The sequence below is a fragment of the Somniosus microcephalus genome, unplaced genomic scaffold (genome assembly GCF_052327205.1).
Source record: "Somniosus microcephalus isolate GS21.2 unplaced genomic scaffold, FLI_Smic_1.0 unresolved_chr4, whole genome shotgun sequence".
NCBI lineage: Eukaryota > Metazoa > Chordata > Chondrichthyes > Squaliformes > Somniosidae > Somniosus > Somniosus microcephalus.
This window is the reverse complement of record NW_028225182.1, coordinates 54,527,413-54,546,967: the sequence shown is the minus strand read 5'-3', so window position 1 is coordinate 54,546,967 and position 19,555 is coordinate 54,527,413. Positions and strand designations below refer to the sequence as shown.

Genomic DNA, 19,555 nt, shown 5'->3' with positions numbered 1-19,555 from the left:
GTTCCCTTCTGGCGTCTTTGTCTCGTCGCTCCCGTCCTGCTGCCCCTTTAAGGCTCCTGCCTCTTGCACCCTCTCCTTGTCTTGCCCCCTCCTGCTCACTGAGATGTCCGACTCCCCGTCTTTCTTTGGAGTACTTACATTTACCACGCACCCCGCTCCCGCCTCCTCTTCCCCCCGCGGACACCAGATTCTTTAGGGAGAGCTGAACCGTATTAAGGCTCGAGTCTGCACTTGGCCCTTGCTGCCTTTGTTCTTTTCCACTGTACTTGGTGTGTTTTCAACCATCTCCATCCTGTTCTCTGCTCCGCAATTTTCTGCCTCTTCCTGTGCTCTTTTCTCCTTCAATTTACCAGCTGTGTCCTCCGACTGCTCCGCTCCTCCGGCCGTTCCACTCACACCTCCTGCTCCTTCTCCCATCTCCTCATCACTCATTGAGCCTCCTTCTGCCTCACACTCACAGCAGGTGGGGCCTTTGTGACACACCCCACAGCTCGCCGCCTTGCAGCTCCGAGCGATGTGTCCAGACTCGCCGCATTTATAACAGTACAAGTCCGGACAGTTTCTTACAAGATGGTTGTGTCCAAGACAATAATAACAAACCTTCACTTGGTTATCATGCAGTACTCGGAAGTACTGCACTCCTTCCAGTGTCTCGAATTTCATGCTGTACGGTAATGACCTCACCCCCTCTGGGAACCGCACCTTTACATAACGGGTTCCAACTGCTACCCGTGTTCCTGGATAGTATCTCCTCTTTATTGCTGAGCAAATTTTAATGTCCCACGACTCCAACTTTTTCATTAGCACTTCATCCTCAATATAAACCCGCAGGTTTAAGAATGAGACCACCACCTCTTCTGAATATAGCAGAGATACCTCCAAGAACTTATCGCCAACTTTCAGACTGAGTAAAAGTCTTTCCACCTCCTCTCGGCCACTGACCGTCACCTCGAACCCAACATTCGGCTTTGGTCGGCAGGCAAAGCAGCTTCCCTCACCACAGTCCTCATGTACCACTTGGATAATATCCCAAGCTCGTATCTCCTTATCCTCGCACTTTCTTTTCCAAACCTCCTGGGGCTCCGGCCCAAATCTTTGGGCCTTTTTCTTTCCCTTCCAACCACAGTTTCTTCCCTAATTAAATTCCTCTTGGGAACACTGTCCTCTGAGGGGCCCGGCACGCCGGACCCCTCAGCAGCCATCTGGCTGTTTTTGTGGGCCATAAAGGCCCTAAAACCTGAAAACTAAAACCCCAAAACCCACCACCAACTTTTTACAAACTCACTCCAACTCCCTGCTGCAATCAGGCAACCAGTAACACCTGGTTCACTCCTAGCCCCTCCCACCTAGAGAGTGCTGCCCACTGAGCCACGGCTGATGAGTGGAAACACTCTCTCTGTATCCGCTCTATCAAAACCTTTCATCATTTTAAAGACCTCTATCGGGTCACCCCTCAGCCCTCTCTTTTCAAGAGAAAAGAGCCCCAGCCCGTTCATCCTTTCCTGATGGGTAAAAGCTCTCTGAAGTTTAGCGACATAATGAGCTGTGTGTGCGAGACTACAACACCCAGAACGCCCCCCGTCATAAGCTATTAGAGTTGATAAAACAGTCAGATTGATGTCACTCTTTTCCATTGAGTTTCACTGTCTTTTAGGTGAATAAATGTCACCGTTTTATTCCTTGTTCCCTTTCCAAAGGAGTAACTGAGCAAAGAACAAATTATTAATGTCACTGGCTTTGCAAACTATGCCACTGTTTTTAAGATTAATAAGGCAATAAGAAAGAACTGAGTGACACAGCGCAGAGGATCAGCAGCAGTAAGTGTTTAGATAAATTCTTCGACATTGAAGAAAGACTTGCATTTCTCCAGCGCCTTTCACCACCTCAGGACGTCCCAAAGTGCTTTACAGCCAATTAAGTACTTTTTTTGAAGTGTGGTCGCTGTTGTAATGTAGGAAACACGGCAGCCAATTTGAGCACAGCAAGCTCCCACAAACAGCAATGTGATAATGATCAGATCATCTGATTTTAAGTGAAACTCCCCCTGTTCTCCTTCCAAATAGTGACCCTGGGATATTTTACATCCACCCGAGAGGGCAGACGGGGCCTCGGTTTAATACCTCATTTCTTCACTCAGAGGGTAGTGAATCCTTTGGAATTCTCTGCCCCAGAGGGCTGTGGAGGCTCAGTTGTTGAGTATATTCAAGACTGAGATCGATAGATTTTTGGACTCTAGGGGAATCAATTGATATGGGGATCGGGTGGGAAAGTGGAGTTGAGGTCGATGATCAGCCATGATCTTATTGAATGGTGGAGCAGGCTCGATGGGGAATGGCGGAGCAGGCTCGATGGGGAATGGCCTCCTCCTGCTCCTATTTCTTTGGTTCTCATGTAGGCTATCCAAATGTAAATGGCAGCGGTGGTTAAGGTCTGAAGTTGTTAAACTCAATGATAACAAAAAGAATTTAGCTTGACAAGGGAGGTGGGAGAGGCTGCAAACCCTCCAGTGACCCCACCCACCTCACACAGAGACCCCATCCCCCCAACACAGGCCCCATCCCAACACCCCATCCCACACAGGCCCCCGTCCCCCCCGACACAGACCCTCATTCCCCCCCGCCATAGAATCATAGAATGGTTAAAGCACAGAAGGAGGCCATTCAGCCCATCGAGCCTGTGCCGGGTCTCTGCGAGAGCAGTTCAGCTAGTCCCACTCCCCTGCCCTTTCCCCGTAGCCCTGCAAATTGTTTCCCTTCAGGTATTTATCCAATTCCCTTTTGAAAGCCACGATTGAGTCTGCCTCCACCACCTTCTCAGGCAGTGAATTCCAGATCCTAACCACTCGCTGCGTAAAAAAAGTTTTTCCTCCTGTCGCCTTTGGTTCTCCTGCAAATCACCTTAAATCTGTGTCCTCTGGTTCTCGACCCTTCTGCCAATGGGAACAGTTTCTCTCTCTCTACTGTCTAGACCCATCATGATTTTGAACACCTCTATCAAATCTCCTCTCGACCTTCTCTGCTCCAAGGAGAACAACCCCAGCTTCTCCAGTCTATCCATGTAACTGAAGTCCCGCATCCCTGGAATTATTCTGGTAAATCTCCCCTGCACCCTCTCTAAGGCCTTCACATCCTTCCTAAAGTGCGGTGCCCAGAATTGGACACAATACTCCAGTTGGGGCCGAGCCAGTGTTTTATAAAGGTTTATCATAACTTCCACACTTTTGTACTCTATACCTCTGTTCATGAAGCCCAGTAAGCTTGTCTAACGGCTTCCAAAGCCTGTCCTGCCACCTTCAGCAACTTGTGGTGACCAAGCCCCCAGGGTCTCTCTCTGAAGGGCCAGGACTACAGCTCCCAGCAGGCCCCGCCACCGTGCGTCATGGCGCAACGAGGGAGCGCGGTGACGCACCGGGCTGGGTGTGTGCGGTGACGCGGCAGGTCGGGTGTACTCAGTGACGCGGAAGGCTGGGTGTACTCGGTGACGCAGGGACGCCAGGCAGTTGACGATGTTGGGGCTGAGTGCGGTGGTGGTGGCGCTGGGCGGCCGGCTCCCGGCCCGGGGACTGGGACTGAGGAGACGGTGAGAGGAAACACTCCAGCCCTGGTGGGGTGGGCGCGGAAACCTGTCAGCGACCCGCTGGGAGAGGCGCCGCTTTACCGGGGAGTCAGGTGGTGGGAGGGGGCAGTGGGACAGGGGTCAATGGGGGAGGGGTCAGTGGGGGTGGGGTCAATGGGGCAGTGGGGGAGGGGTCAGTGGGGGTGGGGTCAGTGGGGGAGGGGTCAGTGGGGGTGGGGTCAGTGGGGGAGGGGTCAATGGGGCAGTGGGGGAGGGGTCAGTGGGGGAGGGGTCAGGGGGGGTGGGGTCAGTGGGGGTGGGGTCAATGGGGCAGTGGGGGAGGGGTCAGTGGGGGAGGGGTCAGTGGGGGAGTGGTCAATGGGGCAGTGGGGGAGGGGTCAGGGGGTGGGGTCAGTGGGGGAGGGGGCAGTGGGGGTGGGGTCAGTGGGGGAGGGGTCAATGGGTCAGTGGGGGTGGGGTCAGTGGGGGTGGGGTCAATGGGTCAGTGGGGGAGGGGTCAGTGGGGGAGGGGTCAGGGGGTGGGGCCAATGGGTCAGTGGGGGGGTCAATGGGGCAGTGGGGGAGGGGTCAATGGGGGAGTGGGCAGTGGGGGAGAGGTCAATGGGTCAGTGGGGGTGGGGTCAGTGGGTCAGTGGGGGAGGGGTCAGTGGGGGAGGGGTCAATGGGGGAGGGGTCAGGGGGTGGGGCCAATGGGTCAGTGGGGGGGTCAATGGGGCAGTGGGGGAGGGGTCAATGGGGCAGTGGGGGAGGGGTCAGTGGGGGAGTGGGCAGTGGGGGAGGGGTCAATGGGGGATTTGGAGAAATGCTTGAAGGGGGAAATGTGCAGGGCTGTGGGGAAAGAGCAGGGGGGAGTGGGAATAATAGGAGAGCTCTTTCAAAGAGCCGGCACGGGCACGGTGGGCCGAATGGCCTCCTCCTGTGCTGTGGGATTAGGTGTGGACTGATCTTTGTTCCTGTGATTTCTGATCGGAGCCCTTTAACCCAATGACTCAGTGTTGATATCTCGGCTGTGTAGCAGCCTGACACAGATAGCAACCCTTTTTATCAAATGGTTCCTGGGCTGCAGGTCCTGTCTCTAGTTCAGTGTGTATAATTTATATATCAGCTGCCCTGCTGGAACAGGAGGAGGCCATTCGGCCCCTCCAGCCTGTCCCATCATTCAGTTGGATCAGGGCTGATCTGTATCTTAACTCCATCTACCCGCCTCGGTTCCGTAACCCTTAATACCCTCACCCAACAAAAATCTATCAATCTCAGTTTTGAAATTTCCAATTGACCCCCAGCCTCCACAGCTTTTTGGGGGAGAGAGTTCCAGATTTCCACCCCCCTTTGTGTGAAGAAGTGCTTCCTGACATCACCCCTGAACGGCCTGGCTCTAATTTTAAGGTTCTGCCCCCTTGTTCTGGACTCCCCCCACCAGAGGAAATAGTTTCTCTCTCTCCACCCGATCAACTCCTTTAATCATCTTCAACACCTCGATTAGATCACCCCTTAATCTTCTAAACTCGAGGGAACACAAGCCCAGTCTGTGCAACCTGGCCTCGGAATTTAACCCTTTTAGCCCCCGGGTATCGTTCTGGTGAATCTGCGCTGCTCCCCCTCCAAGGCCGAGATATCCTTCCTGAGGGGCGGGGCCCAGGACTGAACCCGGTCACTCCAGGTGGGGTCTGACCCAGGCTCTGTACACCTGAAGCCTCCCTTCCTCCCCTTTGTACTCCAGACCCCCTCGAGATAAAGGCCGACATTCAGTTAGCCTTTTTGTTGCTTTTTGGGGTCGGAGCATTTTAAACATTGCTAGTGATGGTTTGCCGGGTGAAGCTAATAATCGTCTGCTGTTGTAATGGAGACAGTAACCAGTTGTTTAAGGGGAGTACAACAAAGGTTCACTAGATTCACTTTTAAAGGGTCATCGAGCTGAAACGTTAATTCTGTTTCTCTCGCTACAGATGCTGCCTGACCTGCTGAGTATTTCCAGCATTTTCTGTTTTTATTTCAGATTTCCAGCATCCGCAGTATTTTGCTTTTTGTTTTCACTAGTTTGATCCCTGGGATGATATCTGAGGAGAGATTGGGCCGATACTCTCTGGAGTTTAGAAGAATGAGAGGTGATCTGATTGAAACATACAAGATTCTGAGGGGGATTGACAGGGTAGATGCTGAGAGGTTGTTTCCCTGGGCCGGGGAGTCTAGAACCAGGGGTCACAGTCTCAGGATAAGGGGTCGGCCATTTAGGACTGAGATGAGGAGGAATTTCTTCACTCAGAGGGTGGTGAATCTTTGGAATTCTCTGCCCCAGAGGGCTGTGGAGGCTCAGTCGTTGAGTATATTCAAGGCTGAGATCGATAGATTTTTGGACTCTCGGGGAATCGAGGGATATGGGGATCGGGCGGGAAAGTGGAGATGAGGTGGAAGATCAGCCATGATCTTATTGAATGGCGGAGCAGTCTCGAGGGGGAATGGCCTTCTCCTGCTCCAGTGTTGGTGGGTTCAGGTCTGTCACCCCAGCCAGCACAGTTGCACAGAGGAATCTCTCACTTTTGTATCAAGCCTTTAGCTGGTAATATCGCTGACAGTTATTTCTGGGTTGTATGGGATGTTTGAGCCCTGCGGTCGCTGTTATCCCAGTAAAGACTAATTCTGTCCTTTTGAACTGTGCTAAATCACCCATTATACGCTTTTTGTCTTTGCCACTTTTAGCGACGGCAAGCTCTCCAGGCAGCTTGGCTCGGAGCTCACATTAAATATTAGGTCTCTGTTTGTCTTTCAGCGCCTGGCGATCTGCGGCTTGCTGCCTCGTGATGCGCGATGCCTGTCTCTATGCCACTCAGGCCTCACAGGTAAGGGAGCACCCGTCGGCATTTAGCGGAGGGGCATCCCTCCTTGTCCCAGCGCACATGTAGTGGGCAGACCAGGAGTGCGGGCGTGAACCCGTGTCTGAATCATCCGAGGCTTTTAAACAACAACAAAAAAGTTTCTTTTTATGAAAACATTGGCCTAACAACAACTTGTATTTATACAGCGCCTTTAACGTAGTAAAACGTCCCAGGGTGCTTCACAACAGCGATTATCAGACAAAAAATTTGACACCGAGCCACATGAGGAGAAATTAGTACAAACAGGAAATACTGCAGATGCTGGAAATCTGAAATAAAAGCAGAAAATGCTGGAGACACTCAGCAGGTCAGGCAGCATCTGTGAAGAGAGAAACAGAGTTAACGTTTCAGGTCGATGACCCTTCGTCAGAACTGGAAAAAAAGCAGGAAATGGGACAGATTTTTAAGCAAGTGTAGGGGCTGGGAAAGGGGGGGGGAGGAAAGAACAAAAGGGAAGGTCGGTGATAGGCTGGAAGGCGGAGCGATTAAGAGATATTCAAGGCGGGAGGAGATGGTAACGGGACAGGTTCAGAAACAAAGGATGGCTCGAGATGAAGTGTGAATCGTGCTGGCAGAATGAAAGACAGCTGCCATGTGGGGGAGTTATTAGAGTGCCAATAGGACTGGCGTTGAACTGGTATTACTTGTTTGTTGAAGAAGTTTTCGGGTTCTGGTTAAAAGTAGTTTACTTGAAGTCTTAAGTGATTTTTTGATATGGTTGTGCGACTTTGTATATTGTAGTGTTATTTAGTGTGGATAAAATATATTATTTATATATCTATATATATATATATGATGATCGGGGCCGCGGTTATGATCTGAAATTGTTGAACTCTCTGTTGAGTCCGGAAGGCTGTAAAGTGCCTAATCAAAAGATGAGGTGCTGTTCCTCGAGATTACGCTGAGCTTCCGTGGAACAATGCAATAGGCCGAGGACGGTGAGGTCTGAGTGGGAGTGAAGCGGAGAATTAAAGTGACAGGCGACCGGAAGCTCGGGGTCCCCCTTGTGGACTGAACGGAGGTGTTCCGCAAAGCGGTCACCCAACCTGCGTTTGGTCTCCCCAATGTAGAGGAGACCACATCGTGAGCAGCGAATACAGTGCACTAAATTGCAAGAAGTATTTCTTAAGGAGAAATAGGGCAGCTGACCAAAAGCTCGGTCAAAGAGGTAGGTTTTAAGGAGCATCTTAAAGGAGGGGAGAGAGCGGCGGAGAGGTTTAGGGAGGGAATTCCAGAGCTCGGGGCCCAGGCAGCTGAAGGCACGGCCGCCAATGGTGGAGCGATGGAAATCGGGAGGATGCTCAAGAGGCCAGAATTGGAGGAGCGCAGAGATCTCGGTGGCGGGGGGGGGGGGTGCGGTTGTGGGGCTGGAGGAGGTTACAGAGACAGGGAGGGGCGAGGGCCATGGAGGGATTTGATAACAAGGATGAGAATTTTGAAATCGAGGCGTTGCCGGACCGGGAGCCAATGTAGGTCAGCGAGCATAGGGGGTGATGGGTGAACGGGACTCGGGGAGAGTTAGGACACGGGGCCGCGGAGTTTGGATGAGCTCAGGTTTACGTAGGGTGGAACGTGAGAGGCCGGCCAGGAGTGCGTTGGAATAGTCAAGTCTAGAGGCAACAAAGGCCCGGATGAAGATTTCAGCAGCGGATGAGCTGAGGCAAGGGCAGAGACGGGCGATGTTACGGAGGTGGAAATAGGCATCCCAGGGCGATTATCAGACAAAATTTGACACCGAGCCACATAAGGAGATATTAGGAGAGGTGACCAAAAGCTTGGTCAAAGGGGTCGGTTTTAAGGAGCGTCTTAAAGGAGGAGAGAGAGGCGGAGAGGTTTAGGGAGGGAATTCCAGAGCTCGGGGCCCAGGCGGCTGAAGGGACGGCCACCAATGGTGGAGCGATGGAAGTCGGGGGATGCTCAAGAGGGCAGAATTGGAGGAGCGCCGAGATCTCGGAGGGTTGTAGGCCTGGAGGTTACAGAGTTAGAGCAAGTTGTGTCTAGATAATCGCTCCTGTGAAGCGCCTTGGGGCGTTTCACTGCAATGACAGTGCTGTATTAATGCAAGCCGTTCTTGTATCTGCCTGTGGGCAGGGGGGAGATTTCGGCCTCTTGAAATCTACATTTCTAAATACTTGTGATGTGTGGCGGATTGTGAATGATCCTGAGATTCTGGGTGTGGGATGTGTCAGGGTTAATCGGTCAGCACGACCTCGGTGCTTGTTGTTTTGCCCTTGGCATTGTGTCTTGTTTCAGTGACAGTTGTGTAAGTGTCTGGGTGAGAGTTCAATGCCCGCTGTTGCTGATCTTGGAATGGGATGATGCTGCTGGAATGTAGGGGAGAGGTTACAGCAACAACAATCCTCGGGGAGGGAGGAGAGAGATAACAGCAACAACAACTTGTATTTATATACAAGACAGAGAGAGGGAGGGTGGGGAGAGGGAGCGAGGGGAGAGGGAGCGAGGTGAGCGAGGGGAGAGGGAGCGAGGTGGGAGAGGGAGCGAGGTGAGGGAGGGAGAGGGGGCGAGGTGAGCGAGGGGAGAGGGAGCGAGGTGGGAGAGGGAGCGAGGTGGGAGAGGGAGAGGGGGCGAGGGGGGGGGAGGGAGCGAGGTGAGAGAGGGGGGGAGGGAGGGAGCGAGGGGAGGGGGGGAGGGAGCGAGCGAGGTGAGGGGGGAGGGAGCGAGGTGAGGGAGCGAGGTGAGGGGGGAGGGAGTGAGGGAGCGAGGTGAGGGAGGGGGGAGAGGGAGCGAGGTGAGGGAGGGGGGAGAGGGAGCGAGGTGAGGGAGGGGGGAGAGGGAGCGAGGTGAGGGAGGGGGGAGAGGGAGCGAGGTGAGGGAGGGGGGAGAGGGAGCGAGGTGAGGGAGGGGGGAGAGGGAGCGAGCGAGGTGAGGGGGGAGGGAGCGAGGTGAGGGAGCGAGGTGAGGGGGGAGGGAGTGAGGGAGCGAGGTGAGGGAGGGGGGAGAGGGAGCGAGGTGAGGGAGGGGGGAGAGGGAGCGAGGTGAGGGAGGGGGGAGAGGGAGCGAGGTGAGGGAGGGGGGAGAGGGAGCGAGGTGAGGGAGGGGGGAGAGGGAGCGAGGTGAGGGAGGGGGGAGAGGGAGCGAGGTGAGGGAGGGGGGAGAGGGAGCGAGGTGAGGGAGGGGGGAGAGGGAGCGAGGTGAGGGGGGGGGAGAGGGAGCGAGGTGAGGGAGGGGGGAGAGGGAGCGAGGTGAGGGAGGGGGGAGAGGGAGCGAGGTGAGGGAGGGGGGAGAGGGAGCGAGGTGAGGGAGGGGGGAGAGGGAGCGAGGTGAGGGAGGGGGGAGAGGGAGCGAGGTGAGGGAGGGGGGAGAGGGAGGGGGGAGAGGGAGCGAGGTGAGGGAGGGGGGTGAGGGAGGGGGGAGAGGGAGCGAGGTGAGGGAGGGGGGAGAGGGAGCGAGGTGAGGGAGGGGGGAGGGGGCGAGGGAGGGGGGAGGGGGCGAGGGAGGGGGGAGAGGGAGCGAGGTGAGGGAGGGGGGAGAGGGAGCGAGGTGAGGGAGGGGGGAGAGGGAGCGAGGTGAGGGAGGGGGGAGAGGGGGCGAGGGAGGGGGGAGAGGGAGCGAGGGGAGGGGGGAGGGAGAGGGGGAGAGGGAGCGAGGGGAGGGGGAGAGGGAGGGGGGGGAGAGCGAGGGGAGGGGGAGAGGGAGGGAGAGGGAGCGAGGGGAGGGAGGGAGAGGGAGCGAGGGGAGGGAGGGAGAGGGAGCGAGGGGAGGGAGGGAGAGGGAGCGAGGGGAGGGAGGGAGAGGGAGCGAGGGGAGGGAGGGGGAGAGGGAGGGAGGGGGAGAGGGAGCGAGGGGAGGGAGGGAGGGAGGGGGAGAGGGAGTAAGGGGAGGGAGGGAGGGGGGGAGGGGGAGAGGGGAGGGAGGGAGGGGGGGAGGGAGGGAGGGGGGAGAGGGAGCGAGGGGAGGGAGGGGGAGAGGGAGGGAGGGGGAGAGGGAGCGAGGGGAGGGAGGGAGGGAGGGGGAGAGGGAGTAAGGGGAGGGAGGGAGGGGGGGAGGGGGAGAGGGGAGGGGGGGAGGGAGGGAGGGGGAGAGGGAGCGAGGGGAGGGAGGGAGGGGGGGAGGGGGAGAGGGAGCGAGGGGAGGGAGGGAGGGGGGGAGGGAGGGAGGGGGAGAGGGAGCGACGGGAGGGAGGGAGGGGGAGCGAGGGGAGGGAGGGAGGGGGGAGAGGGAGCGAGGGGAGGGGGAGAGGGAGGGAGGGAGGGAGGGAGGGGGAGAGGGAGGGGGAGAGGGAGGGGGGGGAGAGGGAGCGAGGGGAGAGTGAGAGGGAGGGGGAGAGGGAGGGGGGGGGAGAGGGAGCGGAGGGAGGGGGAGAGGGGGGAGAGGGAGCGAGCGGAGGGAGGGGGAGAGGGAGCGAGGGGAGGGAGGGAGGGGGAGAGGGAGCGAGGGGGGGGAGAGGGGGGGAGGGGGAGAGGGAGCGAGGGGAGGGAGGGGGAGAGGGAGCGAGGGGAGGGAGGGGGAGGGAGGGGGAGTGAGGGGGAGAGGGAGCGAGGTGAGGGAGGGGGAGAGGGAGCGAGGTGAGGGAGGGAGGGGGAGAGGGAGCGAGGTGAGGGAGGGGAGGGGGAGAGGGAGCGAGGTGAGGGAGGGAGAGGGAGCGAGGTGAGGGAGGGGGAGAGGCAGCGAGGTGAGGGAGGGAGGGGGAGAGGGAGCGAGGTGAAGGAGGGAGGGGGAGAGGGAGCGAGGTGAGGGAGGGAGGGGGAGAGGGAGCGAGGTGAGGGAGGGAGGGGGAGCGAGGTGAGGGAGGGAGGGGGAGAGGGAGCGAGGTGAGGGAGGGGGGGAGAGGGAGCGAGGGGAGGGAGGGGGGGATAGGGAGCGAGGGGAGGGGGGGAGAGGGAGCGATGGGAGGGGGAGAGGGAGCGAGGGGAGGGAGGGAGGGAGGGGGAGAGGGAGGGGAGGGGGGAGAGGGAGGGAGGGGGGAGAGGGAGGGAGGGGGAGAGGGAGCGAGGTGAGGGAGGGGGAGAGGGAGCGAGGTGAGGGGGGGGAGAGGGAGCGAGGGGAGGGAGGGGGGGATAGGGAGCGAGGGGGGGGAGAGGGAGGGAGGGGAGGGGGGAGAGGGAGCGAGGTGAGGGAGGGGGAGGGGGAGGGGGGAGAGGGAGCGAGGTGAGGGAGGGGGGAGAGGGAGCGAGGTGAGGGAGGGGGAGAGGGAGCGAGGAGAGGGAGGGGGGAGAGGGAGCGAGGAGAGGGAGGAGGGAGAGGGGGGGAGAGGGAGGGGGTGAGGGAGAGGGGAGAGGGGGTGAGGGAGGGGGGAGGGAGCGAGGTGAGGGAGGGAGAGGGAGCGAGGTGAGGGAGGGGGGAGAGGGAGCGAGGTGAGGGAGGGGGGAGGGAGCGAGGTGAGGGAGCGAGGAGAGGGAGCGAGGTGAGGGAGGGAGGGAGAGGGAGGGAGGGGGGGAGGGAGAGGGAGCGAGGAGAGGGAGCGAGGGTGAGGGAGGGGGGGAGAGGGAGGGAGGTGGAGGGGGGAGAGGGAGGGAGGGGGAGGGAGCGGGGAGCGAGGTGAGGGAGGGAGGGGGAGAGGGAGCGAGGTGAGGGAGGGAGGGGGAGAGGGAGGGAGAGCGGGAGCGAGGTGAGGGGGGGGAGAGGGAGGGAGGGGGAGAGGGAGGGAGGGGGAGAGGGGAGCGAGGTGAGGGAGGGGGGGAGGGGGGGAGAGGGAGGGAGGGGGGATAGGGAGCGAGGGGAGGGAGGGGGGATAGGGAGCGAGGGGAGGGAGGGAGGGGGAGAGGGATGGAGAGAGGGAGGGAGGGGAGGGGGAGAGGGAGGGAGGGGAGGGGGAGAGGGAGCGAGGTGAGGGAGGGAGGGAGCGAGGTGAGGGAGGGAGGGGGAGAGGGAGCGAGGTGAGGGAGGGAGGGGGAGCGAGGTGAGGGAGGGAGGGGGAGAGGGAGCGAGGTGAGGGAGGGGGGGGAGAGGGAGCGAGGGGAGGGAGGGGGGATAGGGAGCGAGGGGAGGGGGGGGAGAGGGAGCGATGGGAGGGGGAGAGGGAGCGAGGGGAGGGAGGGGGAGAGGGAGGGAGGGGCAGAGGGAGGGAGGGGAGGGGGAGAGGGAGGGAGGGGGGAGAGGGAGGGAGGGGGAGAGGGAGCGAGGTGAGGGGGGGAGAGGGAGCGAGGGGAGGGGAGAGGGAGCGATGGGAGTGGGAGAGGGAGCGAGAGGAGAGAGGGAGGGAGAGGGAGGGAGGGGAGGGGGAGAGGGAGCGAGGTGAGGGAGGGGGAGAGGGAGGGGGGAGAGGGAGCGAGGTGAGGGAGGGGGGAGAGGGAGCGAGGTGAGGGAGGGGGGAGAGGGAGCGAGGAGAGGGAGGGGGGGAGAGGGAGCGAGGAGAGGGAGGAGGGAGAGGGGGGGAGAGGGAGGGGGGAGAGGGAGCGAGGTGAGGGAGGGGGGAGGGAGCGAGGTGAGGGAGGGAGAGGGAGCGAGGTGAGGGAGGGGGGAGAGGGAGCGAGGTGAGGGAGGGGGGAGGGAGCGAGGTGAGGGAGCGAGGAGAGGGAGCGAGGTGAGGGAGGGAGGGAGAGGGAGGGAGGGGGGAGCGAGGTGAGGGAGGGAGAGGGAGCGAGGAGAGGGAGCGAGGTGAGGGAGGGGGGAGAGGGAGGGAGGTGGAGGGGGGAGAGGGAGGGAGGGGGAGGGAGCGGGGAGCGAGGTGAGGGAGGGAGGGGGAGAGGGAGCGAGGTGAGGGAGGGAGGGGGAGAGGGAGGGAGAGAGGGAGCGAGGTGAGGGGGGGGAGAGGGAGGGAGGGGGGAGAGGGAGGGAGGGGGAGAGGGAGCGAGGTGAGGGAGGGGGGGAGGGGGGATAGGGAGCGAGGGGAGGGAGGGGGGGATAGGGAGCGAGGGGAGGGAGGGAGGGGGAGAGGGAGGGGGGAGGGGAGGGGGAGGGAGGGAGGGGGAGAGGGAGGGGGGAGGGGAGGGGGAGGGAGGGGAGGGGGAGAGGGAGGGAGGGGAGGGGGAGAGGGAGCGAGGTGAGGGAGGGGGAGAGGGAGCGAGGTGAGGGAGGGAGAGGGAGGGAGAGGGAGCGAGGGGAGGGAGAGGGAGCGAGGTGAGGGAGGGAGGGGGAGAGGGAGCGAGGTGAGGGAGGGGGGAGAGGGAGCGAGGTGAGGGGGGAGAGGGAGCGAGGTGAGGGAGAGGGAGCGAGGGGAGGGAGGGAGAGGGGAGCGAGGGGAGGGAGGGGGAGAGGGAGCGAGGGGAGGGAGGGGGATAGGGAGCGAGGGGAGGGAGGGGGATAGGGAGCGAGGGGAGGGAGGGAGGGGGGAGAGGGAGCGATGGGAGGGAGGGGGAGAGGGAGCGAGGGGAGGGGGAGAGAGAGGGAGGGAGAGGGAGGGGGAGAGGGAGGGAGGGGAGGGGGAGAGGGAGCGAGGTGAGGGAGGGAGGGGGAGAGGGAGCGAGGGAGGGGGAGAGGGAGCGAGGTGAGGGAGGGAGGGGGGAGAGGGAGCGAGGTGAAGGAGGGAGGGGGGAGAGGGAGCGAGGTGAGGGGGGGGAGAGGGAGCGAGGGGGAGAGGGAGCGAGGGAGGGGGAGAGGGAGCGAGGGGGAGAGGGAGCGAGGTGAGGGAGAGGGAGCGAGGTGGGGGAGAGGGAGCGGAGGGAGGGAGAGGGAGGGAGGGAGAGGGAGCGAGGGGGGAGAGGGAGCGAGGGGAGGGGGGGAGAGGGAGCGAGGGGAGGGGGGAGAGGGAGCGAGGGGAGGGAGGGGGAGAGGGAGGGAGAGGGGGGGAGAGAGGGAGAGGGGGAGAGGGAGCGAGGGGAGGGAGGGAGGAGGGGAGGGGGAGAGAGCGAGGGGAGGGGAGAGGGAGGGAGAGGGAGGGAGGGAGAGGGAGCGAGGGGAGGGAGGGAGAGGGAGCGAGGGGAGGGAGGGGGGGGAGGGAGGGGGGAGAGGGAGCGAGGGGAGGGAGGGAGGGGGAGAGGCAGCAAGGGGAGGGAGGGAGGGGGGGAGGGGGAGAGGGAGCAAGGGGAGGGAGGGGGAGAGGGAGGGGGGGAGAGGGAGCGAGGGGGGGAGAGGGAGCGAGGGGAGGGAGGGAGGGGGGGAGGGAGGGAGGGGGAGAGGGAGCGACGGGAGCGAGGGGAGGGAGGGAGGGGGGAGGGAGGGGGAGAGGGAGGGGGGGAGGGGGAGAGGGAGCGGGAGGGGGAGAGGGAGGGGGGGGAGGGGGAGAGGGAGCGAGGGGGGGAGAGGGAGCGAGGGGAGGGAGGGAGGGGGGGAGGGAGGGAGGGGGAGAGGGAGCGACGGGAGCGAGGGGAGGGAGGGAGGGGGAGAGGGAGCGAGGGGAGGGGGAGAGGGAGGGAGGGAGGGGGAGAGGGAGCGAGGGGAGGGAGGGGGAGAGGGAGCGAAGGGAGGGAGAGGGAGGGGGAGAGGGGAGGGGGGAGAGGGAGGGGGGGGGAGAGGGAGCGAGGGGAGGGAGGGGGAGGGGGGGAGGGGGAGGGAGGGAGGGGGAGAGGGAGCGAGGGGAGGGGGAGAGGGAGCGAGGGGGAGAGGGAGCGAGGGGAGGGAGGGAGGGGGAGAGGGGGGGGAGGGAGGGAGAGGGAGCGCGGGGAGGGAGGGAGGGGGAGAGGGAGGGAGGGGGAGAGGGAGGGAGGGGGAGAGGGAGCGAGAGGAGGGAGGGAGGGAGGGGGAGAGGGAGGGAGGGAGGGTGAGAGGGAGCGGAGGGAGGGAGGGGGAGAGGGAGCGAGGGGAGGGAGGGAGGGGGAGAGGGAGCGAAGGGAGGGAGGGAGAGAGGGAGGGAGGGAGGGGGAGAGGGAGGGAGGGAGGGAGGGGGAGAGGGGAGCGAGGGGGTGAGAGGGAGCGAGGGGAGGGAGGGAGGGGGGGAGGGAGGGAGGGAGCGACGGGAGCGAGGGGAGGGAGGGAGGGGGGAGAGGGAGCGAGGGGAGGGGGAGAGGGAGGGAGGGAGGGGGGAGAGGGAGCGAGGGGAGGGAGGGGGAGAGGGAGCGAAGAGGGGGAGAGGGAGGGGGAGAGGGAGGGGGGGGAGAGGGAGCGAGGGGAGGGAGGGGGAGGGAGGGAGGGGGAGAGGGAGCGAGGGGAGGGGGAGAGGGAGCGAGGGGGAGAGGGGAGCGAGGGGAGGGAGGGGGAGAGGGAGCGAGGGGAGGGAGGGAGAGGGAGCGCGGGGAGGGAGGGAGGGGGAGAGGGAGGGAGGGGGAGAGGGAGGGAGGGGGAGAGGGAGCGAGAGGAGGGAGGGAGGGAGGGGGAGAAGGAGGGTGAGAGGGAGCGAGGAGAGGGAGCGAGGGGAGGGAGGGAGGGGGAGAGGGAGCGAAGGGAGGGAGGGAGGGAGGGAGCGAGGGGGAGAGGGAGGGAGCGAGGGGGAGAGGGTGCGGGGAGAGGGAGGGAGTGGGGGGAGAGGGAGGGGAGGGGGAGAGGGAGGGAGGGGGAGGGGGAGAGGGTGCGAGGGGAGGGAGGGGAGAGGGGGAGGGGGAGAGGGAGCGAGGAGAGGGAGCGAGGGGAGGGAGAGGGAGCGGGAGGGAGAGAGGGAGCGGAGGGAGGGAGAGGGAGCGAGGGGAGGGAGGGGGAGAGGGAGCGAGGGGAGGGGGTGGAGAGGGAGGGAGGGGGAGAGGGAGCGAAGGGAGGGGAGGGAGGGAGGGAGAGCGGGAGCGAGGGGGAGGGAGGGAGGGGGAGAGGGAGCGAGGGGAGAGAGGGAGGGGGAGAGGGGGAGAGAGGGAGGAGGGGAGGGAGGGAGGGAGAGGGAGCGAGGGGAGGGAGGGGGAGAGGGAGCGAAGGGAGGGAGGGGGAGTGAGGGGGGAGGGAGTGAGGGGGAGAGGGAGCGAGGGGAGGGAGCGAGTGGAGGGAGGGAGGGGGGGAGAGGGAGCGAGGGGGGGAGAGGGAGCGAGGGGAGCGAGGGGAGGGAGGGGGGAGAGGGAGCGAGGGGGAGAGGGAGCGAGGGGAGCGAGGGAGGGGGAGAGGGGAGGCGAGGGGAGGGGGGCGAGGGGAGGGGAGGGGGAGAGGGGAGGGAGGGAGAGAGGGAGCGAGGGGAGGGAGGGGGGGGAAGGGGGGAGGGGGAGAGGGAGGGGGGGAGAGGGAGGGGGAGAGGGAGCGAGGGGAGGGGGGGGGAGAGGGAGCGAGGGGAGGGAGGGAGGGAGGGGGAGAGGGAGCGAGGGGAGGGAGAGGGGGGGAGGGAGAGAGGGAGCGAGGAGAGGGAGGGGGAGGGAGCGAGGGAGGGGGAGACGGAGCGAGGGGAGGGAGGGAGGGGGAGAGGGAGCGAGAGGGAGGGGGAGAGGGGAGGGGGAGAGGGAGCGAGGGGAGGGAGGGAGGGGGAGGGGGAGGGAGGGAGGGGGAGAGGGAGCGAGGGGAGGGAGGGAAGAGGGAGGGGGAGAGGGAGCGAGGGGAGGGAGGGGGAGGGGGAGAGGGAGCGAGGGGAGGGAGGGAGGGGGAGAGGGAGCGGAGGGAGGGAGGGGAGAGGGAGGGGGAGAGGGAGCGAGGGGGGAGGGGGAGAGGGAGCGAGGAGAGGGAGGGGGAGCGAGGGGAGGGAGAGGGAGGGGGGGAGGGAGGGGGGGAGGGAGGGGGGGGGAGAGGGGAGCGAAGGGAGGGAGGGGGAGAGGGGGGAGAGGGAGCGAGCGGAGGGAGGGGGAGAGGGAGCGAGGGGAGGGAGGGAGGGGGAGAGGGAGCGAGGGGGGGGGAGAGGGAGCGAGGGGAGGGAGGGGGAGAGGGAGCGAGGAGAGGGAGGGAGGGGGAGAGGGAGCGAGGTGAGGGAGGGAGGGGGAGAGGGAGCGAGGTGAGGGGAGGGAGGGGGAGAGGGAGCGAGGGGAGGGAGGGAGGGGGAGAGGGGGAGAGGGAGCGGAGGGAGCGAGGGGAGGAGGAGAGGGAGCGAGGGGAGGAGGGGGAGAGGGAGGGAGCGAGGGGAGGGAGGGAGGGGGAGGGAGCGAGGGGAGGGAGGGAGGGGGAGAGGGAGCGGGGGAGGGAGGGAGGGGGAGAGGGGGAGAGGGAGGGAGGGGGAGAGGGAGCGAGGGGAGGAAGGGAGGGGGAGAGGGAGCGAGGGGAGGGAGGGGAGAGGGGGAGAGGGAGGAAGGGGAGAGGGAGCGAGGGGAGGGAGGGGGAGAGGCGGGGAGGGAGGGGGAGAGGGAGCGAGGGGAGGGAGGGGGAGAGGGAGCGAGGGGAGGGAGGGGGAGAGGGAGCGAGGGGAGGGAGCGAGGGAGAGGGAGCGGAGGGAGGGGGAGAGGGAGCGAGGGGAGGGGGAGAGAGAGGGAGGGGGAGAGGGAGCGAGGGGAGGGAGGGAGCGAGGGAGAGGGGGAGAGAGAGGGAGGGAGGGGGAGGTGGAGGGAGGGTGAGAGGGGAGCGAGGGGAGGGAGGGTGAGAGGGAGCGAGGGGAGGGAGGGAGGGGGAGAGGGAGCGAGGGGAGGGAGGGGGAGGGAGCGAGGAGAGGGGGCGAGGGGAGGGAGGGGAGAGGGGGCGAGGGGAGGGAGGGAGGGGGAGAGGGAGCGAAGGGAGGGAGGGGAGAGGGAGCGAAGGGGGGGAGGGGGGGGAGAGGGAGCGAAGGGGGGGAGGGGGGAGAGGGAGGGAGAGAGGGAGCGAGGGGGAGAGGGAGCGAGGGGAGGGAGGGGGAGAGGGAGCGAGGGGAGGGGGGAGAGGGAGCGAGGGGAGAGGGAGCGAGGGGGAGAGGGAGCAAGGGGAGGGGGAGAGGGGGAGCGAGGGGAGGGGGGAGGCAGGGGGAGAGGGAGTGAGGGGAGGGAGGGAGGGGGAGAGGGAGGGAGGGGGAGAGGGAGCGGAGGGAGGGAGGGAGAGGGAGCGGAGGGAGGGAGGGAGAGGGAGCGGAGGGAGGGAGGGAGAGGGAGCGGAGGGAGGGAGGGGGAGGGAGGGAGAGGGAGCGAGGGGAGGGAGGGAGGGGGAGAGGGAGGGGGGGGAGCGGGAGGGAGGGGGAGAGGGAGGGGGGGGAGCGGGAGGGAGGGGGAGAGGGAGCGAGGGGAGAGAGGGAGGGAGGGGGAGAGGGAGCGAGGGGGAGAGGGGGGGAGGGATGGAGGGGGAGAGGGAGCGAGGGGAGGGAGGGAGGGGGAGAGGGGTGCGAGGGGGAGGGAGGGGGAGAGGGAGCGAAGGGGAGGGAGGGGGAGAGGGGGGAGGGAGGGAGAGAGGGAGCGAGGGGGAGAGGGAGCAGGGGGAGAGGGAGCGAGGGGAGGGAGAGGGGGAGAGGGAGAGGGGGAGGGGAGCGAGGGGAAGGAGGGAGGGAGGGGGAGAGGGAGCGAGGGGAGGAGGGGAGGGGAGAGGGAGCGAGGGAGGGAGGGAGCGGGAGAGGGAGCGAGGGGGAGCGAGGGAGCGGGAGAGGGAGCGAGGGAGAGGGAGCGAGGGGAGGAGGGAGGGAGCGAGGGGAGGGAGAGAGGGAGCGAGGGGAGGGGGGAGAGGGAGCGAGGGGAGGGAGGGAGGGGGAGAGGGAGGGAGGGAGGGGGAGAGGGAGCGGAGGGAGGGAGGGAGGGAGCGAGGGGAGGGAGGGGGAGAGGGAGGGGAGGGAGGGGGAGGAGGGAGCGAGGTGAGGGAGGGGGGGAGAGGGAGCGAGGTGAGGGAGGGAGGGGGAGAGGGAGCGAGGTGAGGGAGGGAGGGGGAGAGGGAGCGAGGTGAGGGAGGGAGGGGGAGAGGGAGCGAGGTGAGGGAGGGAGGGGGAGAGGGAGCGAGGGGAGGGAGGAGGGGAGAGGGAGCGAGGGGGGGAGAGGGAGCGAGGTGAGGGAGGGAGGGAGGAGAGGGGGAGAGGGAGCGAGGGAGGGAGGGAGGGGGAGAGGGAGCGAGGTGAGGGAGGGAGGGGGAGAGGGAGCGAGGTGAGGGAGGGAGGGGGAGAGGGAGCGAGGTGAGGGAGGGAGGGGGAGAGGGAGCGAGGTGAGGGAGGGAGGGGGAGAGGGAGCGAGGTGAGGGAGGGAGGGGGAGAGGGAGCGAGGTGAGGGAGGGAGGGGAGAGGGAGCGAGGAGGAGGGAGGGAGGGGAGAGGGAGCGAGGGAGGGAGGGAGGGGGAGAGGGAGCGAGGTGAGGGAGGGAGGGGGAGAGGGAGCGAGGTGAGGGAGGGAGGGGAGGAGTGAGGAGGGAGCGAGGGAGGGAGCGAGGTGAGGGAGAGGAGGGGGAGAGGGAGCGAGGGGAGGGAGGGAGCGAGGGAGGAGGGAGGGAGCGAGGGGAGGGAGCGAGCGAGAGAGCGAGGAGGGGGAGAGGGAGCGAGGGTAGGGAGGGAGCGAGGGGAGG

The 19,555-nt window shown here is 64.4% G+C and overlaps 1 protein-coding gene across 1 annotated transcript in view; it reads left to right on the top strand.

The window, feature by feature from the left end:
* Positions 1-3,451: 3,451 nt before the first annotated feature.
* acadvl (acyl-CoA dehydrogenase very long chain) overlaps positions 3,452-19,555 on the top strand; it is a 99,071-nt gene continuing 82,967 nt past the window's right edge. The window contains exons 1-2 of the mRNA XM_085977589.1: positions 3,452-3,579; positions 6,344-6,413. Coding sequence (XP_085833715.1) covers positions 3,506-3,579; positions 6,344-6,413 — 144 coding nt within the window. The 5' untranslated portion in view covers positions 3,452-3,505. The remainder of the gene's footprint in view (positions 3,580-6,343; positions 6,414-19,555) is intronic.